The 27,358-nt window shown below is 42.3% G+C and overlaps 1 protein-coding gene across 2 annotated transcripts; it reads right to left on the reverse strand.

Moving 5' to 3' along the window:
- Positions 1-305: 305 nt before the first annotated feature.
- Positions 306-27,358, reverse strand: rnmt (RNA (guanine-7-) methyltransferase). Of its 2 annotated transcripts, none has more exons than XM_055893165.1 (11): positions 27,256-27,358; positions 26,510-26,763; positions 26,269-26,395; positions 26,004-26,126; positions 25,653-25,768; positions 23,759-23,940; positions 16,159-16,323; positions 13,662-13,779; positions 11,381-11,482; positions 10,320-10,353; positions 306-1,090 (listed from the first exon to the last, which is right to left on the reverse strand). In XM_055893165.1, exons 2-11 carry the CDS (start codon positions 26,678-26,680, stop codon positions 1,053-1,055), a joined length of 1,176 nt encoding a protein of 391 aa, XP_055749140.1. In that variant the 5' UTR covers positions 26,681-26,763; positions 27,256-27,358; the 3' UTR covers positions 306-1,052. The 2 variants fall into 2 exon arrangements, with proteins under 2 accessions (XP_055749140.1, XP_055749141.1); XM_055893166.1 differs by lacking the exon at positions 27,256-27,358 and adding an exon at positions 27,023-27,046.

Raw genomic sequence — 27,358 nt, forward strand, 5'->3', positions numbered from 1 at the left:
GGGCTCTATTTTCATGTCATCCAACAAATGCCTGGAGTTCGCTAAACCGCACATGGACCAAAAATGGTGCATTGGTACTTGGACTGGAACCAGTGCTTTGGTCAGATTACCTTTTTCAAAAAAAATATTGACGGCTAAATTAATATGAAAACAAGAATAGCTAACTGCTTTCACAATTTCAAATTCTGATGTCGCAATATACTGTATCAGCGGTAGGCAACTAGATTTAGCCGCAAGCCCAAAAATACATTGTAATTGAACATGACAATCATTTCATACCTTGATTACATTGAGAGACGATCACATGTTCTTTTTTTTATTTTATTTGTGGGAATAATTTGGAACAGGTTTCCTCAACTCATTTTAGCTCAATTCCTTGGGGGGGGGGCAATGGGCCCTGGTCAATAGTAGTGCACTAGATAGAGAATAAACAGAAGATATACATACACCAGGTAATCAACATAGAGGTTACATACAGGTTTGATGTGTTGATTACCTGAATCATAGTTGAGCCTTAAAATACCTCTAGAAGGTCCTCCTACTTCGAACGAGCATTGATCCACTGATCTAATCCTCTTGAAGAATGAAAATAGGCATTTTAACGTCATATATTTAGCCAGTGGTAACTTGTGGAATAGACACCGGCTGGAATTTAACCAATCAGCATTCAGGATTAGACCCACCCGTTGTATAATACACATCACTCCAGTTAAATGACATCACAAGGTTAAATGACCAGGATAAAGGAGAAGTAAAAACTGGATATGAGCTACAGATGATGACAACAGTTTGGCTGTAGCTGATATAATAAGAACCAGAGGACAGATTGATGGATGGATAGATAGGCCAACACAAGCTTACACAAACCAATCATTTTTCACAACAGGAAAACATTAAAACAACATCTTTTGTTTTACCATGCTCTGCCCAAAGCACCTCAGAGTTGGCAGGAAGTCAGTTCTTCCAAAAAAAATCCCCCCCCCCCAAAACATACCAAACAAAAAAAACAGTGTAATATTGACGAGTCAACCTGCGGTTCTCTTCTCTGGCATTCAGGACATTTTCTCAAATGCAAACACCAGGTATATGCCTGAGAGAGAAAGAGATGGAGAGAGATGGAAGAAAGAGATACATTAACAGGGTCCTCATTAGCTAGTGCATAACCTGGGGTCCAGGAAGAGTATTAAAGAGGAGATATTAATCAAACAGAATTTAACTCATTAGCAGACAGGCCACAACCTCAACTCAGGACAGAAGAATTTGGTTCAACCAATAATATTGTGCAGTCTTTTGACTTCCTGGATTTCCCCGTGTTTTATTTATACAGTTCGGAAAGTATTCAGACCGCTTCACGACTTCTACATTGTTACGTTACAGATTTATTCTAAAATTGATGAAATGTTTTTTTCCTCAATCTACACACAATACCCCATCATGACAAAGCAAAAACAGGTTTGTAGACATTTTTTGCAAATGGATAATTATATATATATATATTTTTTTAAACGTAGGTATTATATTTACATAAGTATTCAGTACTTTGTTGAAGTCTTCTTGGGTATGACACTACAAGCTTGGCACACCTGTATTTGAGGAGTTTATCCTATTCTTCTCTGAAGATTCCCTCAAGCTCTGTAGGGTGGGTCACAGCTTTTTACAGGTCTCTCCAGAGTCGTTCGATCGGGTTCAAGTCCGGGCTCTGGCTGGGCCACACAAGGACATTCAGAGTCTTGTCCCGAAGCCACCCCTGCATTGTCTTGGTTGTGTGCTTAGGGTCGTTGTCCCGTTGGAAAGTGAACCTTCACCCTAGTCTGAGGTACTGAGAATTCTGGAGCAGGTTTTCATCAAGTATCTCTTTGTACTTTGCTCCGTTCATCTTTCCCTCAATCCTGACTAATCTCCCAGTCCGTGCCGCTAAAAAACATCCCCACTGCATAATGCTAAAACCACCATGAGTCACTGTAGGGATGGTATTGGTCAGGTGATGAGCAGTGCCTGGTTTCCTACAGACGTGACTCTTTGCATTCAGGCCAAAGAGTTAGAACTTGGTTTCATCAGTCCAGAGAATCTTGTTTCTCATGGTTAGAGTCCTTTATGTGCCATTTGGCAAACTCCAAGCGGGCTGTCATGTGCCTTTTACTGAGGCGTGGCTTCTGTCTGGCCACTCAACTATGAAGGCCTGATTGGTGCAGTGCTGCAGAGATTGTCCTTCTGGAAGGTTCTCCACAGAGGAACTCTGGAGCTCTGTCAGAGTGACCATCGGGTTCCAAGACACCTCCTTGACCAATGCTGCAGACATGTATTGTTTTGGTACCCTTCCCAGGATCTGTGCCTCGACACAATCATGTCTCGGAGCTCTACGGCCAATTCCTTCGACCTCATGGCCTGGTTTTTGCTTTGACGTGCACTGTCAACTGTGGAACCTCATAGACAGGTGTGCCTTTCCAAATCATGTCCAATCAATTTAATTTACCACAGGTGGACTCCAATCAGGTTGTAGAAACATCTCATGAATGATCAATGGAAACAGGATGCACCTGAGCTCAATTTGGAGTCTGATAGCAACGGGTCTGAATACGTAAATAAGGTCTGTTTTTTATTTGTAATACATTTGCAAAAATGTCCAAAAATCTGTTCTCGCTTTGTCATTATGGGGTATTGTGATGTCATTATGGGGTATTGTGATGTCATTATGGGGTATTGTGATGTCATTATGGGGTATTGTGATGTCATTATGGGGTATTGTGATGTCATTATGGGGTATTGTGTGTAGATTGATGAGGGGAAAACATGAATTTAATCCATTTTAAAATAAGGCTGCAATGTAAGAAAATGTGAAAAAAAAGTGAAGGGGTCTGAATACTTTCCGGATGCACGTGAGACGATCAAAACCCTGATATTCCTCTTCCACACTGAGGATGGAATAATACTATGAAAATGATAATGCCCTTTTAGTTTAGGAGCTGTTTGAAAAGACTGCCTATAATTTCAGCCTGTTTAGGTGGGACGGAGTTGAGACCTGCCTGGTGCCATCACCTGGCGGTAAATTAGTTAATAGACCAATAAGAAAGAGAGTTCCAAACCTCCCTGCCAATAACAGCTAGTTTGCAGTTCTCCTCCCCAGTCAGACCTCTGCCAAACAGTCCTAGAGAAAATGCTCTTTGCTAAGAAACTATTTATGTTTTTATTCAAATAGCCAAAATGAAACAATCACACTAAGTTTATGTGATGTTAACGTTTAACCGTTAATTGGTTAGCTGCTGAAAAAACATTACATCGGCCAGTCTATAGGGTTAATTTGCATAATTTAGCGGAATTAAATTAGTGTGTATTTTCAATAGTCTTCATGATTCTTGTTTACATAGGAGGAGCACCTGTCAGACAGCGTGAGAGCAACTCCTCAAAATGCGGGTGTTAAACATGTGCTTTTAAGCACAGTCATTGCACAACAAAATTCTAAATCTATGTTAAAAACTGTTTTGATGGTCACGATTTAAAAGAGCTACTATTTTTATTTCTCAAGCTCAACTCATAATTAAAGCGATTCATTTTTAAAGACATTTCCAGCATTTATCTCCTGTTCTATTGGTTTTCATATCAACTTTCTTTCTTTGTTCGAGATCATAGTGGAAGAACATTCAAAGCCTCAAAGATGATCCAACTTTCAACTTTTTGGGGGGCTAGCCACAACAGTCAACAAGCTAGCTAGCTGTTTAGCTTGCTAACACATTTATTAATTTGTTTTTGTTAACAATTAACAAGCCAGTTAGCTACCACATACATGTATTGTCAAACTGTAAACAGAGTAGCTAGCAAGCGACAATACGATAAACAGCCTAAAAAACACTTGACAGATAAATCTGATTTAACCGTTCAGACAAGTCCCATGGCCATGAATCCGATTTGTATCTGATTTCAAACCAAGTATGAATGTGGTTTAAATTTGCTTTGAAAATATCCGATTCCATGTGCTTTTTGGCTGTTCAGACTGTAGGAAAAATATCAGATTTTAATCAAATATGCAACAAAATACAGGTGCTGGAACAGTTTGGAACAAACAAAATAAATTATAAGTGTACCAGAGTGTTCGTATTTTTGTAAAGCCTTCATTACAGCAGAGACTAAAAACAGTCGCATTCATTTGTGTATCTAATTTCCGAAATAGAACAGATTATTTTATTGTTTACACTAATTATTCAAAGGTCGCTTTGTTATTTTAAAACTAAAAAGCTTGATTGCGTTTCAAATTATGAATGATCTGTGATGACATGATCAAATGAATGATTCATACAGTAGCCAATATAAATATTGAAATATATGCCTAAATTCCAGTGTTAAGACTAAACAGGATGAGCTCTTAGGCCTATAGCTTGATGGTGGTTATACAAGGATACTATACACTAAGCCTACTAATGATAATGACATGACTTATAATTATCATAACAATAATAGTAACACCAACAAGATCAAGAAAGAGGGTTATTATTACACATAGATTTTATAAAAAAAATCGGACAATTTGAAACAATGTAAACACTAAATAAATAGGTAATACCAGAGGCTGTTTTAACAGAAACAAAAAAGGTGTGAAGCCTTAACTACAGCAAATAATAAAAACAGAACAATTTGTGAAATTGTTCATCTGACATGTGGTTGCTTGAGGCTTGATGCTCCCAAAATCAGTAGGCTATTAAACAAACACTCAAACAGAAGCAGGATGTGTCCTATGTGTAGATATACAGTACCAGTTCAAAGTTGACACTAACCTACTCAATCAAGGGTTTTTATTTTTTTACTCTTTCCTACATTGTAGAATAAAAAGCAACAATATTAAAAAAGGTCCATTGCAGCCGTTATAATCTCAATAGTAAATCATTTCTGGGTAACGATTAAGTACATTATATGACCAAAAGCATCTGGACACCTGCTCGTTGAACATCTCATTCTAAAATCATGGGCATCACTATAGAGTAGGTCCCCCCCTTTGCTGCTATTACAGCCTCCACTCTTCTGGGAAGTCATTAATATAGAGTAGGTCCCCCCCTTTGCTGCTATAACAGCCTCCACTCTTCAGGGAAGTCATTAATATGGAGTAGGTCCTCCCCCCTTTGCTGCTACAACAGCCTCCACTCTTCTGGGAAGTCATTAATATGGAGTAGGTCCCCCCCTTTGCTGCTATAACAGCCTCCACTCTTCAGGGAAGTCATTAAAATGGAGTAGGTCCCCACTTTGCTGCTATAACAGCCTCCACTCTTCTGGGAAGTCATTAAAATGGAGTTGGTCCCCCCCTTTGCTGCTATAACAGCCTCCACTCTTCTGGGAAGTCATTAATATGGAGTAGGTCCCCACTTTGCTGCTATAACAGCCTCCACTCTTCAGGGAAGTCATTAATATGGAGTTGGTCCCCCCTTTGCTGCTATAACAGCCTCCACTCTTCTGGGAAGTCATTAATATGGAGTAGGTCCCCCCCTTTGCTGCTATAACAGCCTCCACTCTTCTGGGAAGTCATTAATATGGAGTTGGTCCCCCCCCCCTGTGCTGCTATAACAGCCTCCACTCTTCTGGGAAGTCATTAATATGGAGTTGGTCCCCCCCCCCTGTGCTGCTATAACAGCCTCCACTCTTCTGGGAAGTCATTAATATGGAGTTGGTCCCCCCTTTGTTGCTATAACAGCCTCCACTCTTCTGGGAAGTCATTAATATGGAGTTGGTCCCCCCTTTGCTGCTATAACAGCCTCCACTCTTCTGGGAAGGCATTAATATGGAGTTGGTCCCCCCCCCCCCTGTGCTGCTATAACAGCCTCCACTCTTCTGGGAAGTCATTAATATGGAGTTGGTCCCCCCTTTGCTGCTACAACAGCCTCCACTCTTATGGGAAGTCATTAATATGGAGTAGGTCCCCCCTTTGCTGCTATAACAGCCTCCACTCTTCAGGGAAGTCATTAATATGGAGTAGGTCCCCCCCTTTGCTGCTACAACAGCCTCCACTCTTCTGGGAAGTCATTAATATGGAGTAGGTCCCCCCCTTTGCTGCTGTAACAGCCTCCACTCTTCTGGGAAGTCATTAATATGGAGTTGGTCCCCCCTTTGCTGCTATAACAGCCTCCACTCTTCTGGGAAGTCATTAATATGGAGTAGGTCCCCACTTTGCTGCTATAACAGCCTCCACTCTTATGGGAAGTCATTAATATGGAGTAGGTCCCCCCTTTGCTGCTATAACAGCCTCCACTCTTATGGGAAGTCATTAATATGGAGTAGGTCCCCCCTTTGCTGCTATAACAGCCTCCACTCTTCTGGGAAGTCATTAATATGGAGTTGGTCCCCCCCTTTGCTGCTATAACAGCCTCCACTCTTCTGGGAAGTCATTAATATGGAGTTGGTCCCCCCCTTTGCTGCTACAACAGCCTCCACCCTTCTGGGAAGTCATTAATATGGAGTAGGTCCCCCCCTTTGCTGCTATAACAGCCTCCACTCTTCTGGGAAGTCATTAATATAGAGTAGGTCCCCCCCTTTGCTGCTATAACAGCCTCCACTCTTCTGGGAAGTCATTAATATGGAGTAGGTCCCCCCTTTGTTGCTATAACAGCCTCCACTCTTCTGGGAAGTCATTAATATGGAGTAGGTCCCCCCCTTTGCTGCTATAACAGCCTCCACTCTTCTGGGAAGTCATTAATATGGAGTAGGGTCCCCCCTTTGCTGCTATAACAGCCTCCACTCTTCTGGGAAGTCATTAATATGGAGTTGGTCCCCCCTTTGCTGCTATAACAGCCTCCACTCTTCTGGGAAGTCATTAATATGGAGTAGGTCCCCCCCCTTTGCTGCTATAACAGCCTCCACTCTTCTGGGAAGTCATTAATATGGAGTAGGTCCCCCCCCTTTGCTGCTATAACAGCCTCCACTCTTCTGGGAAGTCATTAATATGGAGTAGGTCCCCCCCTTTGCTGCTATAACAGCCTCCACTCTTCTGGGAAGTCATTAATATGGAGTAGGTCCCCCCCTTTGCTGCTATAACAGCCTCCACTCTTCAGGGAAGTCATTAATATGGAGTTGGTCCCCCCCCCCCCCTTTGCTGTAATAACAGCCTCCACTCTTCTGGGAAGGCTTTCCACTAGATGTTGGAACATTGCTAAGGGGACTTGCTTCCATTCAGCCACAAGAGCATTAGTGAGGTCGGGCACCGATGTTGGGCAATTAGACCTGGCTCGCAGTCAGCCTTCCAATTCATCCCAAAGGTTTTCGATGGGGTTGAGGTCAGGGTTCTGTGCAGGCCAGTCAAGTTCTTCCACACCGATCTCAACAAACCATTTCTGTATGGACCTCGCTTTGTGCACGGGGCATTGTCATACTGAAACAGGAAAGGGCCTTCCCCAAACTGTTGCCAAAAAGTTGGATGCACAGAATCGTCTCGAATATCATTGTATGCTGTAGCGTTAGGATTTCCCTTCACTGGAACTAAGTGGCCCAAACCATGAAAAACAGCCCCAGACAATTATTCCTCCTCCACCAAACTTTACAGTTGGCACTATGCATTGAATCAGGTAGCGTTTTTCCTGGCATCCGCCAAACACAGCTTCATTCATTGGACTGCCAGATGGTGTGATTCTTCACTCCAGAGAACGCGCTCCACTGCGGAGACGTCAGTTATTGTGCTGACGTTGCTTCCAGAGGTAGTTTGGAACTCGGTAGTGAGTGTCGCAACCGAGAACGTTTCAACTTCACAATAACAGCACTTACAGTTAACCATTCTACTGTCAATGTTTGTCTATGGAGATTGCATGGCTGTGTGCTCCATTTTATACACCCTTCAGTAACTGGTTGAAATAGCAGAATCCACCAATGTGAAGGGGTGTCCACATACTTGTATATATAGTGTATCGTACTGTGATTTTGACCATTTTAATTGAAAACAAACAAAAATAGCTTCTTAGCAGGAGCAATGTCTCAAGCAAGAATTTTGCTCTGTCTGTTAGTGATCTGAGTGGGGAGGGGAAAACTGAAAACTAGCTGTTATTGGCAGAGAGGTTTGGAACTCTTATTGGTCTATAAACTAATTTACCGGCTGGGGTGTTACTGTAGGCTCCGCCCTAATTTAAGTGCTTTCGGTCACCTCTAGCCGCATGGCCAAAGACAATGCCCAAGGACCAGTCAGCCATCCCACCCTCTGACGTTAGCTACCTAGCTAATCACAACGTTTATTGATTAACCTCAGCTTGACTACCACCATATAGCTATTTATATACAGTAGCCTAGGTTTGTTTCATCTATTCGAGTTGAAAAGTTACACCTTCAAATGTTCTAAATGGAATGAAACCCCATTGCTCTGTCTCTTATCCTGTATCGAGTCCATCCAGGAATTCTCATTTCCTAGGTCTTTGTCTTTCTCTTTTTCCATGCTTGGTCTTGTAAGTTAACCTAGGACCTATACTGAACATATAAAACACAACATGCAACAATGCAAAAAATGTTGCTGAGTTACACTTCATAAGCAAAAAAATCAGTCAATTGAAATAAATTCATTAAGCCCTAATCTATAGATATCACATGACTGGGAAAACAGATATGAATCTGTTGGTCACAGATACCTTAAAAAAGGTAGGGGTGTGGATCAGAAAACCAGTCGGTATCTGGTGTGACCACCATTTGCCTCATGCAGCGTAACACATCTCCTTCACATAGAGTTGATCAGGCTGTTGATTGTGGCCTGTGGAATGTTGTCCCACTACTCTTCAATGTGCGAAATTGCTGGATATTGGCGGGAACTGGAACACTGTCTTACACATCAATCCAGAGCATCCCAAACATGCTCAATGGGTGAGATGTCTGGTGAGAATGCAGGCCATGGAAGAACTGGGACATTTTCAGCTTCCAGGAATTGTGTCCAGATCCTTGCAACGTGGGACAGTGCATTATCATGCTGAAACATGAGGTGATGGCGGCGGATGAATGGTCGGATCTCGTCACGGTGTCTCTCAGCATTCACATTTACATCAATAAAATGCAAAGGTGTTTGTTGTCCATAGCTTATGCCTGCCCATACCACAACCCCACCGCTACCATGGGACACTCTGACATCAGCAAACCGCTCACCCACACGACGCCATACACGTGGTCTGCGGTTGTGAGGCCGGTTGGACGTACTGCCAAATTCTCTAAAACGACTTTGGAGGCAGTTATGGAAGAAAAATTAACCTTCAATTCTCCGGCAACAGCTCTGGTAGACAGTCCTGCAGTCAGCATGCCAATTCCACGCTCATTCAAAACTTGAGACATCTGTGGCATTGTGTTGTGACAAAACTGCATATTTTAGAGTGGCCTTTTGTTCCCAGCACAAGGTGCACCTGTGTAATTTTCATTCTGTTTAATTAGGTGGATGGATTATCAAGAAGCTGACAGGTGTGTCATGTCTTGGCAAAGGAAAAATGCTCACTAACAGGGATGTGAACAGATTTCTGCACGAATCAGAATCAGCTTTCTGTGCACATGGAACATTTCTGGGATCTTTTATTTCAGCTCATGAAACATCGGACCAACACTTTACCTGTTGCATTTATGTTTTTGTACAGTGTATATGCCTATAATTATGTTTTGTTAATGTCAGTATTGCTTTGTATGTGTATCCATTAATTTGACTTATTAGTTATTAAATAATACAAAGCTTTTGATATTTGCTTCTCATGACCATTTCTTGATCTTAGTCGGCAAAAGCATAATACTTGATTGCTATAATGTTAAATGGAATCCGATATTAGACTTTAATTATATTCATTGGATAGTCGATTCATGGGTCGTATGTGAGTTATATAATATATATCAAAGATGACCCCACTACATCACCAGGCAGGACAAAACTCCATCCCGACAAAACAGGCTGAAATGTCAAGCAGTCTTAAAACAGCTGTTATACCATATTATTTTCACAGTATTATTCCAACCTCATAGTGTGGACATATATATGAGAGACACATTTTTGAGTGCACTGGGCCTTTAAAAAGTTTTATAATGTCCTATAGGAGATTCTGTAGAGATATCATTATGACGGTACTATGCCTAATATCCACAACCAAGCCAACACTACTGCGTTGAGTCTCTAAACTAAACATTATGTAATATACATTCATCATCTTTAGCTGTGAAACGATACATTTCAGCCTTTACTGATGTTTATTACACTGTACAATTAGATTAGAAACAGGTAACAACACTTATAATTGTTACCTGAAGAGGAAATTCTGAACTAATAACTGTTAGCAGAAGCAGTCAACATGACTGATTAGAAATAACACAGAAAAGGGGTTAGAAACAAAACCCATGGTACCTACTTGTTGCCTCCCACTCAGACTTGCTCAACGTTCCCTGTACAGAAAAGACAAGAGGCCATACAGAATGGTCACAGCGATGTTTCTGAACATGGTCAAGCATTGGATATTCTAATGTTTCTGAACATGGTCACGCATTGGATATTCTAATGTTTCTGAACATGGTCACGTATTGGATATTCTAATGTTTCTGAACATGGTCACGTATTGGATATTCTAATGTTTCTGAACATGGTCACGTATTGAATAAAAAATATTTTAAACACTGTCCTTAGGCACCATGAAAGACTCTTGATTAGAAATGCATCTATTAAATGTGTAATTTCTCACTGACTGCATCATTAAAAACATTAAAGGGGAAATCTGCACTTCCAACAACAAACAAAGCTCATCCCTCCAGTTGTTTTGGTACAAAGCTGAGGGCCGGAGAATAGTAACCACATAAACAGATGTATGGATCCAAAGGCTGATCATCCATGAGATCAAAAGTATAGTTTTAACCATGTTTTGGGGCTATAGAGTGTTTAAAATGTCATTATTTACCTTACGAGAAAACAAGGCAGGATTTTGGGTTCTGGTGGGGTACGACAGTTGAACTAATCTCATGAGGAATTTATAAGTTATATTCTTCAAGAATCAAATGGTTATATCATTCATTTAACAGTCCAAACATGTATTTAAATAGCAGATCGCCCCTTTAAATAAAGTAATTTCACAAATTTTGTCATGGGGGATGAGATAAAACGTGCTGTTTTAAAGCAAATTTCCTGCAATTGTACACATTCTGCAGTGTTCTTATGCTGTCGGAGTGACTCAAACGTCATCACTAAATCAATGGATGCCATGACGTGTGTGTTTTAGACTCTCCCTGACTGTCTAGTTTTTATTTTAGTGATTGTTAGTTCTTGAAGATGATCTTATTGAGAAACAGATTGTTCCGTTATCTTTTCTACATACTTTGTGGTTTAAGTTTACGCTGAAAACACTGCATCTAAAAATGTATTTTAGTCATGGAGTTGTGCTTTTCAATATGAAAATAGGTTGCCAGACATTCATTCTCTTACCAGCGGCAGCCTGACATTGGGGCTGTCAGCCTTCTCCTTGGCGTGATCATAGTCATCAAGGTTGTCTGAGGACGACTTGTTCTTGTCATCTGTCGGGAAAGACTGACATGACAACACAATTACAGCGACTTCCGATGAGCCAGGTTGAGTCACAACGCGTGGCCGTAGACTCAGCGTGTCTGTAATACACCCCGGATACAGAAAGAGACTTGTCCGACTTCCATTGAGCCAGGTTGAGTCACAACGCGTGGCCGTAGACTCAGCGTGTCTGTAATACACCCCGGATACAGAAAGAGACTTGTCCGACTTCCATTGAGCCAGGTTGAGTCACAACGCGTGGCCGTAGACTCAGCGTGTCTGTAATACACCCCGGATACAGAAAAAGACTTGTCCGACTTCCATTGAGCCAGGTTGAGTCACAAAGCGTGGCCGTAGACTCAGCGTGTCTGTAATACACTCCGGATACAGAAAGAGACTTGTCCTTGGTTACGTTAAGAACACCTCTTTCTCTGTGGAGGTTCTAAACAGGATATGATCAATTTGAAGGCTGTCGCTCCGGGCTAGTGAAGACTTAATCTTGTTTTCATATGCTACACAGACACATGCGATCTGAAGAGCGGTCTAATCCTCACGTCAAAAACTATGGGACATCATTGAAACAATTCCTGGTTCATCAAATCATAAAGTTGGCGTTAATAAATTAATGTGACCTTTGCATTGCATTCATCTAAAGTACAGCTTTTCTGTCCAGTTTGTATTGGACATGTGTTACCTTCACTTCATATCATTAACAGAGGTACTGGTGTGTCTGTACCAGAGAGAGTCATATCATTAACAGAGGTACTGGTGTGTCTGTACCAGAGAGAGTCATATCATTATATGTTATATAATATTATTATTATATTATATTCTAGATTCTTCAAAGTAGCCACCCTTTGTCTTGATTACAGCTTTGCACTCTTGGCATTCTCTCAACCAACTTCATGAGGTAGTCACCTAGAATGCATTTCAATTAACAGGTGTGCTTTGGTAAAAGTTCATTTGTGGAATTTCTTTCCTTCTTAATGCGTTTGAGCCAATCAGTTGTGATAAGGTAGGGGTGGTATAAAGAAGATAGGTCTATTTGGTAAAATATTATGACAAGAACAGCTCAAATAAGCAAAGAGAAACGACAGTCCATCATTACTTTAGGACATGAAGGTCAGTGAATCTGGAAAATTTCAAAAACTTTGAAAGTTTCTTCAAGTGCAGTTACAAAAACCATCAAGCGCTATGATGAAACTGGCTCTCATGAGGACCGCCACAGGAAAGGAAGACCCAGAGGTACCTCTGCTGCAGAGGATAAGTTCATTAGGAGTTACCAGCCTCAGATTGCAGCCCAAATAAACGCTTCACAAAGTTCAAGTAACAGACACATCAACATCAACTGTTCAGAGGAGACTGTGTGAATCAGGCCTTCATGGTCGAATTGCTGCAAAGAAACCACTACTAATGGACACCAATAAGAAGAAGAGACTTGCTTGGGCCAAGAAACACCAGCAATGGATATTAGACCAGTGGAAATCTGTCCATTGGTCTGATGAGTCCAAATTTCGGATTTGATTCCAACCTCCGTGTCTTTGTGAGAAGCAGAGAAGGTGAACGGATGATCTCCACATGTGTGGTTCCCACCGTGAAGCATGGAGGAGGAGGTGTGATGGTGCTTTGCTGGTGACACTGTCAGTGATTCATTTAGAATTCAAGGCCCACTTAACCAGCATGGTTACCACAGTATTCTGCAGCGACACGCCATCCCATCTGGTTTGCGATTAGTAGGACTATCATTTGTTTTTCAACAGGACAATGACCCAACACACCTCCAGGCTGTGTAAGGGCTATTTTACCAAGAAGGAGAGTGATGGAGTGATGCATCAGATGACCTGGCCTCAACCCAATTGAGATGGTTTGGGATGAGTTGGACCGCAGAGTGAAGGAAAAGCAGCCAACAAGTGCTCAGCATATGTGGGAACTCCTTCAAGACTATTAGAAAAGCATTCCAGGTGAAGCTGGTTGAGAGAATGCCAAGCGTGTGCAAAGCTGTCAAGGCAAAAAGGTGGCTACTTTGAAGAATCTCAAATATATTTTCATTTGTTTAACAGTTTTTTTTTGGTTACTACATGATTTCATAGTTTTGATGTCTTCACTATTAATTTTACAATGTAGAAAATAGTCAAAGTAAAGAAAAACCCAATGAATGAGTAGGTGTCCAACGTTTGGACTGGTAGTGTATACTGATCCCCACCTCCAGGGCTTGCATCCTCTGCATCAGCATCTTGTGCTGGTCGTTCTTTATGTGCTCCTCAAAGAACTGGGAGAACGTCTTCTTAAACACCAGACGCATGTTGTACTTCTTGGCCATCCTGTCAATAGAAAACACTAGTTTAGCTCTCCGGTAATATAACGTATATTTACAAGAATCTGAGACATTGTGACACTTCACCTTGGGATCATAACCTAGAACAACTATAAAATGTATTTACCTTTGAATACAAAGATGTTATCAATGAAACCATTCTGTTTGTGAGGTGAAGTTTTGCCAGATGCATGACTGATTCCATGTCATGCTTTGTCCACCATCTTTTGGTATCTTGTAATATTACAATATGACTAAAATACCAAGTCAAAGTTCCCTGCCTTCCTACAAATTGTTAAAAACAAATGTTATGCCCAGGGGTTGGAACCGGTTACCAGTTCAGGGAACAGAACAGAAACCCGGAAAATAAAATGTTTAGGGAAGTGAAACAGAACCTGGAATGAAAGTCATCCATACCGTTATTTTAAAAGCATGGGAACCTGTTAACACCGATATTTTAAAAGCATGGGAACCCGTTAACACCGATATTTTAAAAGCATGGGAACCTGTTAACACCGATATTTTAAAAGCATGGGAACCTGTTAACACCGATATTTTAAAAGCATGGGAACCTGTTAACACCGATATTTTAAAAGCATGGGAACCTGTTAACACCGATATTTTAAAAGCATGGGAACCTGTTAATACCACTAGGCTACGCTGATAGGGAGAGATTTTTAATTAGCTAGAGAAGAATGGATTCACTTTTTCAATGTTAGTTAAAGATACTATAGGCCTAGTTCACATTTCACGTTGGATTTATTAACTACAAAAAGGTAGACGTGGTTTTAAATCTGGTGCCGCTCTTCTTACACAAGCTTGTTAGCCAGCTATATCTTGTTAGCCAGCTATATCTTGTTAGTCAGCTATATCTTGTTAGCCAGCTATATCTTGTTAGTCAGCTATATCTTGTTAGCCAGCTATATGTTGTTAGCCAGCTATATATTGTTAGATAGATATATCTTGTTAGCCAGCTATATCTTGTTAGCCAGCTATATCTTGTTAGCCAGCTATATCTTGTTAGCCAGCTATATCTTGTTAGCCTGCTATATCTTGTTAGCCAGCTATATCTTGTTAGCCAGCTATATCTTGTTAGCCAGCTATATCTTGTTAGCCAGCTATATCTTGTTAGCCAGCTATATCTTGTTAGCCTGCTATATCTTGTTAGCCTGCTATATCTTGTTAGCCAGCTATATCTTGTTAGCCAGCTATATCTTGTTAGCCAGCTATATCTTGTTAGCCAGCTATATCTTGTTAGCCAGCTATATCTTGTTAGCCAGCTATATCTTGTTAGCCAGCTATATCTTGTTAGCCAGCTATATCTTGTTAGCCTGCTATATCTTGTTAGCCTGCTATATCTTGTTAGCTAGCTATATCTTGTTAGCCAGCTATATCTTGTTAGCCAGCTATATCTTGTTAGCCAGCTATATCTTGTTAGCCAGCTATATCTTGTTAGCCAGCTATATCTTGTTAGCCTGCTATATCTTGTTAGCCTGCTATATCTTGTTAGCCTGCTATATCTTGTTAGCCAGCTATATCTTGTTAGCTAGCTATATCTTGTTAGCCTGCGATATCTTGTTAGCCAGCTATATCTTGTTAGCCTGCTATATCTTGTTAGCCTGCTATATCTTGTTAGCCTGCTATATCTTGTTAGCCAGCGATATCTTGTTAGCCAGCTATATCTTGTTAGCCAGCTATATCTTGTTAGCCAGATATATCTTGTTAGATAGATATATATTGTTAGCCAGCTATATCTTGTTAGCCAGCTATATCTTGTTAGCCAGCTATATCTTGTTAGCCAGCTATATCTTGTTAGCCAGATATATCTTGTTAGATAGATATATATTGTTAGCCAGCTATATCTTGTTAGCCAGATATATCTTGTTAGATAGATATATCTTGTTAGCCAGCTATATCTTGTTAGATAGCTATATCTTGTTAGCTAGCTAGCTCAAAGGACATTCAAAGTTCCTCCATAGAAGCTGCTCCTCTGTAGGTCCTAATTCAGATAATGCATGTCATAACATGCCCAGCGTGTCTCTCCCCATCTGCAAAGTTTCAGTCGCATCTTGCGCCATAGGCTACACTTCTGTCCAACACACATGTAAACAACTAGCTTGCCTTCTCTATCCGCACTGATTGGTGAAGGAAATTAATGAGGTAAATGTAAAAAACGTACAAATGTAAAAGTACTTTTTTGGGGGGTTCGAACAGGTCCAGAACTTTATTTTGCTGGTCGGAACAGTGTAATGGAACAAACAGAATAGTGGTTCTGCTCAGAACGAAACGATTGGAAATTAATTTCAGTCCCAACCCCTGGTAATGACATCTACTTCTAGTTCCACAAGCAGGTGGATTCACTTGACCAAAATATCACAACACTTACTCTTCAAACAGAGGGAAATAAACCAGGAACTCTGGGACATTGACCACCCCCTCCAGATTAAAGTCATACTGACAACCGAACAGAGGGTAGTCTCCCTTCTTCTGAAACGTCACGCTGAACACCTTGTTACCAAAGGAGTTGGAGTCTACGGTTTCCACACGCTTCCTGAAGAGGAAAAGAACACAAGCCATCAGGTCTAGATATCATGTCATCAAGCCACTGACAGTAACCATCAGACCAGCAGGTAGATATCATGTCATCAAGCCACTGACAGTAACCATCAGACCAGCAGGTAGATATCATGTCATCAAGCCACTGACAGTAACCATCAGACCAGCAGGTAGATATCATGTCATCAAGCCACTGACAGTAACCATCAGACCAGCAGGTAGATATCATGTCATCAAGCCACTGACAGTAACCATCAGACCAGCAGGTAGATATCATGTCATCAAGCCACTGACAGTAACCATCAGACCAGCAGGTAGATATCATGTCATCAAGCCACTGACAGTAACCATCAGACCAGCAGGTAGATATCATGTCATCAAGCCACTGACAGTAACCATCAGACCAGCAGGTAGATATCATGTCATCAAGCCACTGACAGTAACCATCAGACCAGCAGGTAGATATCATGTCATCAAGCCACTGGCAGTAGCCATCAGACCAGCAGGTAGATATCATGTCATCAAGCCACTGACAGTAGCCATCAGACCAGCAGGTAGATATCATGTCATCAAGCCACTGACAGTAACCATCAGACCAGCAGGTAGATATCATGTCATCAAGCCACTGACAGTAACCATCAGACCAGCAGGTAGATATCATGTCATCAAGCCACTGACAGTAACCATCAGACCAGCAGGTAGATATCATGTCATCAAGCCACTGACAGTAACCATCAGACCAGCAGGTAGATATCATGTCATCAAGCCACTGACAGTAACCATCAGACCAGCAGGTAGATATCATGTCATCAAGCCACTGACAGTAACCATCAGACCAGCAGGTAGATATCATGTCATCAAGCCACTGACAGTAACCATCAGACCAGCAGGTAGATATCATGTCATCAAGCCACTGACAGTAACCATCAGACCAGCAGGTAGATATCATGTCATCAAGCCACTGACAGTAACCATCAGACCAGCAGGTAGATATCATGTCATCAAGCCACTGACAGTAACCATCAGACCAGCAGGTAGATATCATGTCATCAAGCCACTGACAGTAACCATCAGACCAGCAGGTAGATATCATGTCATCAAGCCACTGGCAGTAGCCATCAGACCAGCAGGTAGATATCATGTCATCAAGCCACTGACAGTAGCCATCAGACCAGCAGGTAGATATCATGTCATCAAGCCACTGACAGTAACCATCAGACCAGCAGGTAGATATCATGTCATCAAGCCACTGACAGTAACCATCAGACCAGCAGGTAGATATCATGTCATCAAGCCACTGACAGTAACCGTCAGACCAGCAGGTAGATATCATGTCATCAAGCCACTGGCAGTAACCATCAGACCAGCAGGTAGATATCATGTCATCAAGCCACTGACAGTAACCATCAGACCAGCAGGTAGATATCATCAAGCCACTGACAGTAACCATCAGACCAGCAGGTAGATATCATGTCATCAAGCCACTGACAGTAACCATCAGACCAGCAGGTAGATATCATGTCATCAAGCCACTGACAGTAACCATCAGACCAGCAGGCAGATATCATGTCATCAAGCCACTGACAGTAACCATCAGACCAGCAGGTAGATATCATCAAGCCACTGACAGTAACCATCAGACCAGCAGGTAGATATCATGTCATCAAGCCACTGACAGTAACCATCAGACCAGCAGGTAGATATCATCAAGCCACTGACAGTAACCATCAGACCAGCAGGTAGATATCATGTCATCAAGCCACTGACAGTAGCCATCAGACCAGCAGGTAGATATCATGTCATCAAGCCACTGACAGTAGCCATCAGACCAGCAGGTAGATATTATCAAGCCACTGACAGTAACCATCAGACCAGCAGGTAGATATCATGTCATCAAGCCACTGGCAGTAGCCATCAGACCAGCAGGTAGATATCATGTCATCAAGCCACTGACAGTAGCCATCAGACCAGCAGGTAGATATCATCAAGCCACTGGCAGTAGCCATCAGACCAGCAGGTAGATATCATGTCATCAAGCCACTGACAGTAGCCATCAGACCAGCAGGTAGATATCATCAAGCCACTGACAGTAACCATCAGACCAGCAGGTAGATATCATGTCATCAAGCCACTGACAGTAACCAGCAGACCAGCAGGTAGATATCATGTCATCAAGCCACTGACAGTAGCCATCAGACCAGCAGGTAGATATCATCAAGCCACTGACAGTAACCATCAGACCAGCAGGTAGATATCATGTCATCAAGCCACTGACAGTAACCATCAGACCAGCAGGTAGATATCATGTCATCAAGCCACTGACAGTAACCATCAGACCAGCAGGTAGATATCATGTCATCAAGCCACTGACAGTAGCCATCAGACCAGCAGGTAGATATCATGTCATCAAGCCACTGACAGTAGCCATCAGACCAGCAGGTAGATATCATGTCATCAAGCCACTGGCAGTAACCATCAGACCAGCAGGTAGATATCATGTCATCAAGCCACTGACAGTAACCATCAGACCAGCAGGTAGATATCATCAAGCCACTGACAGTAACCATCAGACCAGCAGGTAGATATCATCAAGCCACTGACAGTAACCAGCAGACCAGCAGGTAGATATCATGTCATCAAGCCACTGACAGTAGCCATCAGACCAGCAGGTAGATATCATGTCATCAAGCCACTGACAGTAACCATCAGACCAGCAGGTAGATATTATGTCATCAAGCCACTGACAGTAACCATCAGACCAGCAGGTAGATATCATGTCATCAAGCCACTGACAGTAACCATCAGACCAGCAGGTAGATATCATGTCATCAAGCCACTGACAGTAACCATCAGACCAGCAGGTAGATATCATGTCATCAAGCCACTGACAGTAACCGTCAGACCAGCAGGTAGATATCATGTCATCAAGCCACTGACAGTAACCAGCAGACCAGCAGGTAGATATCATGTCATCAAGCCACTGACAGTAACCATCAGACCAGCAGGTAGATATCATGTCATCAAGCCACTGACAGTAACCATCAGACCAGCAGGTAGATATCATGTCATCAAGCCACTGACAGTAACCATCAGACCAGCAGGTAGATATCATCAAGCCACTGACAGTAACCATCAGACCAGCAGGTAGATATCATGTCATCAAGCCACTGACAGTAGCCATCAGACCAGCAGGTAGATATCATGTCATCAAGCCACTGACAGTAACCATCAGACCAGCAGGTAGATATCATGTCATCAAGCCACTGACAGTAGCCATCAGACCAGCAGGTAGATATCATCAAGCCACTGACAGTAACCATCAGACCAGCAGGTAGATATCATGTCATCAAGCCACTGACAGTAACCATCAGACCAGCAGGTAGATATCATGTCATCAAGCCACTGACAGTAACCATCAGACCAGCAGGTAGATATCATGTCATCAAGCCACTGACAGTAGCCATCAGACCAGCAGGTAGATATCATGTCATCAAGCCACTGACAGTAACCATCAGACCAGCAGGTAGATATCATGTCATCAAGCCACTGACAGTAACCATCAGACCAGCAGGTAGATATCATGTCATCAAGCCACTGACAGTAACCATCAGACCAGCAGGTAGATATCATGTCATCAAGCCACTGACAGTAGCCATCAGACCAGCAGGTAGATATTATCAAGCCACTGGCAGTAACCATCAGACCAGCAGGTAGATATCATGTCATCAAGCCACTGGCAGTAGCCATCAGACCAGCAGGTAGATATCATGTCATCAAGCCACTGACAGTAGCCATCAGACCAGCAGGTAGATATCATGTCATCAAGCCACTGACAGTAGCCATCAGACCAGCAGGTAGATATCATGTCATCAAGCCACTGGCAGTAACCATCAGACCAGCAGGTAGATATCATGTCATCAAGCCACTGACAGTAGCCATCAGACCAGCAGGTAGATATTATCAAGCCACTGGCAGTAACCATCAGACCAGCAGGTAGATATCATGTCATCAAGCCACTGACAGTAACCATCAGACCAGCAGGTAGATATTATCAAGTAATAGTACATACATACAAGTACGTACATACAAAATAGTACATATATCTACTACTATGAAGTATCTACTAACACCAGTACATATGTCTAGTGACTATGAAGTATCTACTAACACCAGTACATATGTCTAGTGACTATGAAGTATCTACTAACACCAGTACATATGTCTAGTGACTATGAAGTATCTAGTAACACCAGTACATATGTCTGGTCACTATGAAGTATCTACTAACACCAGTACATATGTCTAGTGTGGTGACTATGAAGTATCTACTAACACCAGTACATATGTCTAGTGACTATGAAGTATCTACTAACACCAGTACATATGTCTGGTGACTATGAAGTATCTACTAACACCAGTACATATGTCTGGTGACTATGAAGTATCTACTAACACCAGTACATATGTCTAGTGACTATGAAGTATCTACTAACACCAGTACATATGTCTAGTGACTATGAAGTATCTACTAACACCAGTACATATGTCTAGTGACTATGAAGTATCTACTTACACCAGTACATATGTCTAGTGACTATGAAGTATCTACTAACACCAGTACATATGTCTAGTGACTATGAAGTATCTACTAACACCAGTACATATGTCTGGTGACTATGAAGTATCTACTAACACCAGTACATATGTCTAGTGACTATGAAGTATCTACCTACACCAGTACATATGTCTAGTGTGGTCACTATGAAGTATCTACTAACACCAGTACATATGTCTAGTGTGGTGACTATGAAGTATCTACTAACACCAGTACATATGTCTAGTGTGGTCACTATGAAGTATCTACTGACACCAGTACATATGTCTAGTGTGGTGACTATGAAGTATCTACTAACACCAGTACATATGTCTAGTGTGGTCACTATGAAGTATCTACTAACACCAGTACATATGTCTAGTGACTATGAAGTATCTACTAACACCAGTACATATTTCTAGTGACTATGAAGTATCTACTAACACCAGTACATATGTCTGGTGACTATGAAGTATCTACTAACACCAGTACATATGTCTAGTGTGGTGACTATGAAGTATCTACTAACACCAGTACATATGTCTGGTGACTATGAAGTATCTACTAACACCAGTACATATGTCTAGTGTGGTGACTATGAAGTATCTACTAACACCAGTACATATGTCTGGTCACTATGAAGTATCTACTAACACCAGTACATATGTCTAGTGACTATAAAGTATCTACTAACACCAGTACATATGTCTGGTGACTATGAAGTATCTACTAACACCAGTACATATGTCTAGTGACTATGAAGTATCTACTAACACCAGTACATATGTCTAGTGACTATGAAGTATCTACTAACACCAGTACATATGTCTGGTGACTATGAAGTATCTACTAACACCAGTACATATGTCTGGTGACTATGAAGTATCTACTAACACCAGTACATATGTCTGGTGACTATGAAGTATCTACTAACACCAGTACATATGTCTGGTGACTATGAAGTATCTACTAACACCAGTACATATGTCTGGTGACTATGAAGTATCTACTAACACCAGTACATATGTCTAGTGACTATGAAGTATCTACTAACACCAGTACATATGTCTAGTGACTATGAAGTATCTACTAACACCAGTACATATGTCTAGTGACTATGAAGTATCTACTAACACCAGTACATATGTCTAGTGACTATGAAGTATCTACTAACACCAGTACATATGTCTAGTGACTATGAAGTATCTACTAACACCAGTACATATGTCTAGTGTGGTGACTATGAAGTATCTACTAACACCAGTACATATGTCTAGTGTGGTGACTATGAAGTATCTACTAACACCAGTACATATGTCTAGTGACTATGAAGTATCTACTAACACCAGTACATATGTCTAGTGACTATGAAGTATCTACTAACACCAGTACATATGTCTGGTGACTATGAAGTATCTACTAACACCAGTACATATGTCTAGTGTGGTGACTATGAAGTATCTACTAACACCAGTACATATGTCTAGTGACTATGAAGTATCTACTAACACCAGTACATATGTCTGGTGACTATGAAGTATCTACTAACACCAGTACATATGTCTAGTGACTATGAAGTATCTACTAACACCAGTACATATGTCTGGTGACTATGAAGTATCTACTAACACCAGTACATATGTCTAGTGTGGTGACTATGAAGTATCTACTAACACCAGTACATATGTCTAGTGACTATGAAGTATCTACTAACACCAGTACATATGTCTAGTGTGGTCACTATGAAGTATCTACTAACACCAGCACATATGTCTAGTGTGGTCACTATGAAGTATCTACTAACACCAGTACATATGTCTAGTGTGGTCACTATGAAGTATCTACTAACACCAGTACATATGTCTGGTGACTATGAAGTATCTACTAACACCAGTACATATGTCTAGTGACTATGAAGTATCTAGTAACACCAGTACATATGTCTGGTCACTATGAAGTATCTACTAACACCAGTACATATGTCTGGTGACTATGAAGTATCTACTAACACCAGTACATATGTCTAGTGTGGTGACTATGAAGTATCTACTAACACCAGTACATATGTCTAGTGTGGTCACTATGAAGTATCTACTAACACCAGTACATATGTCTAGTGACTATGAAGTATCTACTAACACCAGTACATATGTCTGGTCACTATGAAGTATCTACTAACACCAGTTCATATGTCTGGTCACTATGAAGTATCTACTAACACCAGTACATATGTCTGGTGACTATGAAGTATCTACTAACACCAGTACATATGTCTGGTGACTATGAAGTATCTACTTACACCAGTACATATGTCTAGTGACTATGAAGTATCTACTAACACCAGTACATATGTCTAGTGACTATGAAGTATCTACTTACACCAGTTCATATGCATCTGGTGTGGTGCCTATGAAGTATCTACTAACACCAGTACATATGTCTAGTGACTATGAAGTATCTACTAACACCAGTACATATGTCTAGTGACTATGAAGTATCTACTAACACCAGTACATATGTCTAGTGACTATGAAGTATCTACTAACACCAGTACATATGTCTAGTGTGGTCACTATGAAGTATCTACTAACACCAGTACATATGTCTAGTGACTATGAAGTATCTACTAACACCAGTACATATGTCTAGTGACTATGAAGTATCTACTAACACCAGTACATATGTCTAGTGACTATGAAGTATCTACTAACACCAGTACATATGTCTAGTGACTATGAAGTATCTACTAACACCAGTACATATGTCTAGTGTGGTCACTATGAAGTATCTACTTACACCAGTACATATGTCTAGTGACTATGAAGTATCTACTTACACCAGTTCATATGCATCTGGTGTGGTGCCTATGAAGTATCCTCCTGGTCTCAGCCTCTCACAGGCGTTCTTCAACATCAGGTCCGCCTGCTGCTGCGTCTCAAAGGAGTAGTGGTACACAAACTGACAGCTGGTCACATCAAACTCCATCTTAGGATCCTTCAGCTTGTCTGTCAGCAGCTCCTGAAGAAAGAAGGGAAACAGATTAAATACCACCATGCAACGTTGATGGTATTGAGAGGTTGGAAGAATGTTGTGAATGAATGGCAATGTGACACGGTGGCAATGTGACACGGTGGCAATGTGACACGGTGGCAATGTGAGACGGTGCCTCTACAACATGCAACGTGACACGGTGCCTCTACAACAGGCAACGTGACGCGGTGCCTCTACACTAGGCAACGTGACGCGGTGCCTCTACACTAGGCAACGTGACGCGGTGCCTCTACACTAGGCAACGTGACGCGGTGCCTCTACACTAGGCAACGTGACGCGGTGCCTCTACACTAGGCAACGTGACGCGGTGCCTCTACACTAGGCAACGTGACGCGGTGCCTCTACACTAGGCAACGTGACGCGGTGCCTCTACACTAGGCAACGTGACGCGGTGCCTCTACACTAGGCAACGTGACGCGGTGCCTCTACACTAGGCAACGTGACGCGGTGCCTCTACACTAGGCAACGTGACGCGGTGCCTCTACACTAGGCAACGTGACGCGGTGCCTCTACACTAGGCAACGTGACGCGGTGCCTCTACACTAGGCAACGTGACGCGGTGCCTCTACACTAGGCAACGTGACGCGGTGCCTCTACACTAGGCAACGTGACGCGGTGCCTCTACACTAGGCAACGTGACGCGGTGCCTCTACACTAGGCAACGTGACGCGGTGCCTCTACACTAGGCAACGTGACGCGGTGCCTCTACACTAGGCAACGTGACGCGGTGCCTCTACACTAGGCAACGTGACACGGTGCCTCTACACTAGGCAACGTGACACGGTGCCTCTACACTAGGCAACGTGACACGGTGCCTCTACACTAGGCAACGTGAGACGGTGCCTCTACACTAGGCAACGTGAGACGGTGCCTCTACACTAGGCAACGTGAGACGGTGCCTCTACACTAGGCAACGTGAGACGGTGCCTCTACACTAGGCAATGTGAGACGGTGCCTCTACACTAGGCAATGTGACACGGTGCCTCTACACTAGGCAATGTGACACGGTGCCTCTACACTAGGCAATGTGACACGGTGCCTCTACACTAGGCAATGTGACACGGTGCCTCTACACTAGGCAATGTGACACGGTGCCTCTACACTAGGCAATGTGACACGGTGCCTCTACACTAGGCAATGTGACACGGTGCCTCTACACTAGGCAATGTGACACGGTGCCTCTACACTAGGCAATGTGACACGGTGCCTCTACACTAGGCAATGTGAGACGGTGCCTCTACACTAGGCAATGTGAGACGGTGCCTCTACACTAGGCAATGTGACACGGTGCCTGTACACTAGGCAATGTGACACGGTGCCTGTACACTAGGCAATGTGACACGGTGCCTCTACACTAGGCAATGTGACACGGTGCCTCTACACTAGGCAATGTGACACGGTGCCTGTACACTAGGCAATGTGACACGGTGCCTCTACACTAGGCAATGTGACACGGTGCCTCTACACTAGGCAATGTGACACGGTGCCTGTACACTAGGCAATGTGACACGGTGCCTCTACACTGGGCCTCAATAGGATAATGTATGAGTGAAAGTTACATTTTTAGGCAATCTATTTATGCACACAGAACATTGTGATATTCAGATTATCTAATTTTTCAGAACAAAACAAATGACCACTTTGTGTTGTATGTGTAGAGAGAGGGTGTGTGTGTGTACCTTGGTACAGTCGGCTGTGATGAACTCCGCAGAGAAGATACGTTCGTTAGGATGACCCCTCTTCCTCATATACTCATAACGAACCTGGCACTGCTCCACCGACACTGCTGCTATGTCTGACAACACATGAAAAATAAACCGTAGTTCACCTCAAGGCTTCTTTTCAACAGGCCTTCCCCCATTTCTCATGTCCTCTCTACCTACTGCTCAATACACCAGTGAGGAGAGGACACAAGCAATCGAGGGAAGACTGATAAAGATCCTAGATGTGGTTGGGAACAAGCTTTTTGTCATCGTGCTGACTGTTACTCAGACAGAAAAAAAAATGGCTAAATATTGTCCTGTACCTACCTGCACAGACCAACCGGCTAATGTGTCCTTTCCTCCACTTGAGCAGGTCTCCACCTTTCCCACAGCCCAGGTCCAAAACAGACAGCTCTCTGCGGCTCTGACGCACCGTGTCCAGGATCTCACCTGGGAGGATCAACTAGTTTACAAGATATCATGACCACAAAGACTAACTGAGTGCAAACTTGCCCTGAGGAATCTACTGTCTTTAAATCAGCTAGCAGATGAACAGTGGAAAAACATTTTTAATAGTAGTTTAGAATCTCACCAATTAGAACACTTTTAAGCCAGTTGTTGAAGTTCCTCATGTAGAATATTCTGCTCTGGCTCCTGGCAGCGAGGCCGGTCTCCTGGAGCGTGTTGTAGTGGGTCGCCACCTTTTCTCCATGACCATGCTGGAACATGGGGGGCGGGCGAGAGAGAACGAGAGAGGGATGATTCACTGATATATCATTCAATAGTTATCTAATTAATAAGTTCAGATGCTTTCTAATTTATCCATTTCTTACCTGTTTCTTAGTTGGAGAGCTGTCGTCCTCTTCTTCATGCGTCCTCTTGGTGGTAGACTTCTGTCCTGTACTGGACCCACTGTTTCGGTCTGCAGTGGAAGACAGGTGGCCATTCCCACCCTCTCCTGTCTCTGTCTTGGACAGATCCACAGCCTGATCAACCTCTGCCATCTCCACTGGTCAGAGAAGAGTCAACTTTTGCAGGAGTGTTTTATCAAAATGATTGCAATGGCACGTTCAGCTTCAGTAAAGTTCTGCAAATAATTTGTAAAATCAAAGAGATGTTATTTACTTTCACAGAACAAGGTAGCTAACGTTAAATGCTAGTGAAATGTATCTTCTAAGCTAACATTACTGGTACTTGGTTTTCAAATGCATCTAAATGATTTAGCTAATTAGACAGCATAAAAGCTGTTTGTGTTCTGTATATGAGATGAGCAACTTCTGAACTGGAAACAGATCAATAACAACAATGTGTAACCGAGTGGAAGTAGCAGCAGCTAGCTAACTAACGTTGGTTACTGTAGCAAGCTAGCCGTTAGCTGGCTAAGCATATTTCATCCTGGATAGCATCATTTGCACATATGAAAAACACACACTTAAAAGTAGCTTGGTGCAAAGAGGAAGTACAATGTAATTATTTCAACGTGTTGAAAACATTATGGAAAAAAAGCTAGCTAACGAACGGCACTGTACATTTAGCTACAACACCGCATAACATTGGAAAAAACAGTGTTCCCACTCACTTGAGTTTTCCGCCATTAAGCGTTTGCGACGGTCGTCATTTTGTAGTTTCCAACACCAACATATACGGTATCCCGCCCCCCACTGGCCCGGAGTGCGAATGGA

Source organism: Salvelinus fontinalis, chromosome 32, assembly GCF_029448725.1.
Source record: "Salvelinus fontinalis isolate EN_2023a chromosome 32, ASM2944872v1, whole genome shotgun sequence".
Lineage (NCBI taxonomy): Eukaryota > Metazoa > Chordata > Actinopteri > Salmoniformes > Salmonidae > Salvelinus > Salvelinus fontinalis.

What these genes read in the sequence shown, in the direction of transcription:
- rnmt (XM_055893165.1), bottom strand. Translation starts at nt 26,680, where the DNA reads ATGGCAGAGGTTGATCAGGCTGTGGATCTGTCCAAGACAGAGACAGGA. An exon ending in GCTCTCCAACTAAGAAACAG is followed by an intron (nt 26,396 to 26,509) that starts GTAAGAAATGGA and finishes CCCATGTTCCAG; the next exon opens with CATGGTCATGGAGAAAAGGT. An exon ending in TAGCCGGTTGGTCTGTGCAG is followed by an intron (nt 25,769 to 26,003) that starts GTAGGTACAGGA and finishes ATGTGTTGTCAG; the next exon opens with ACATAGCAGCAGTGTCGGTG.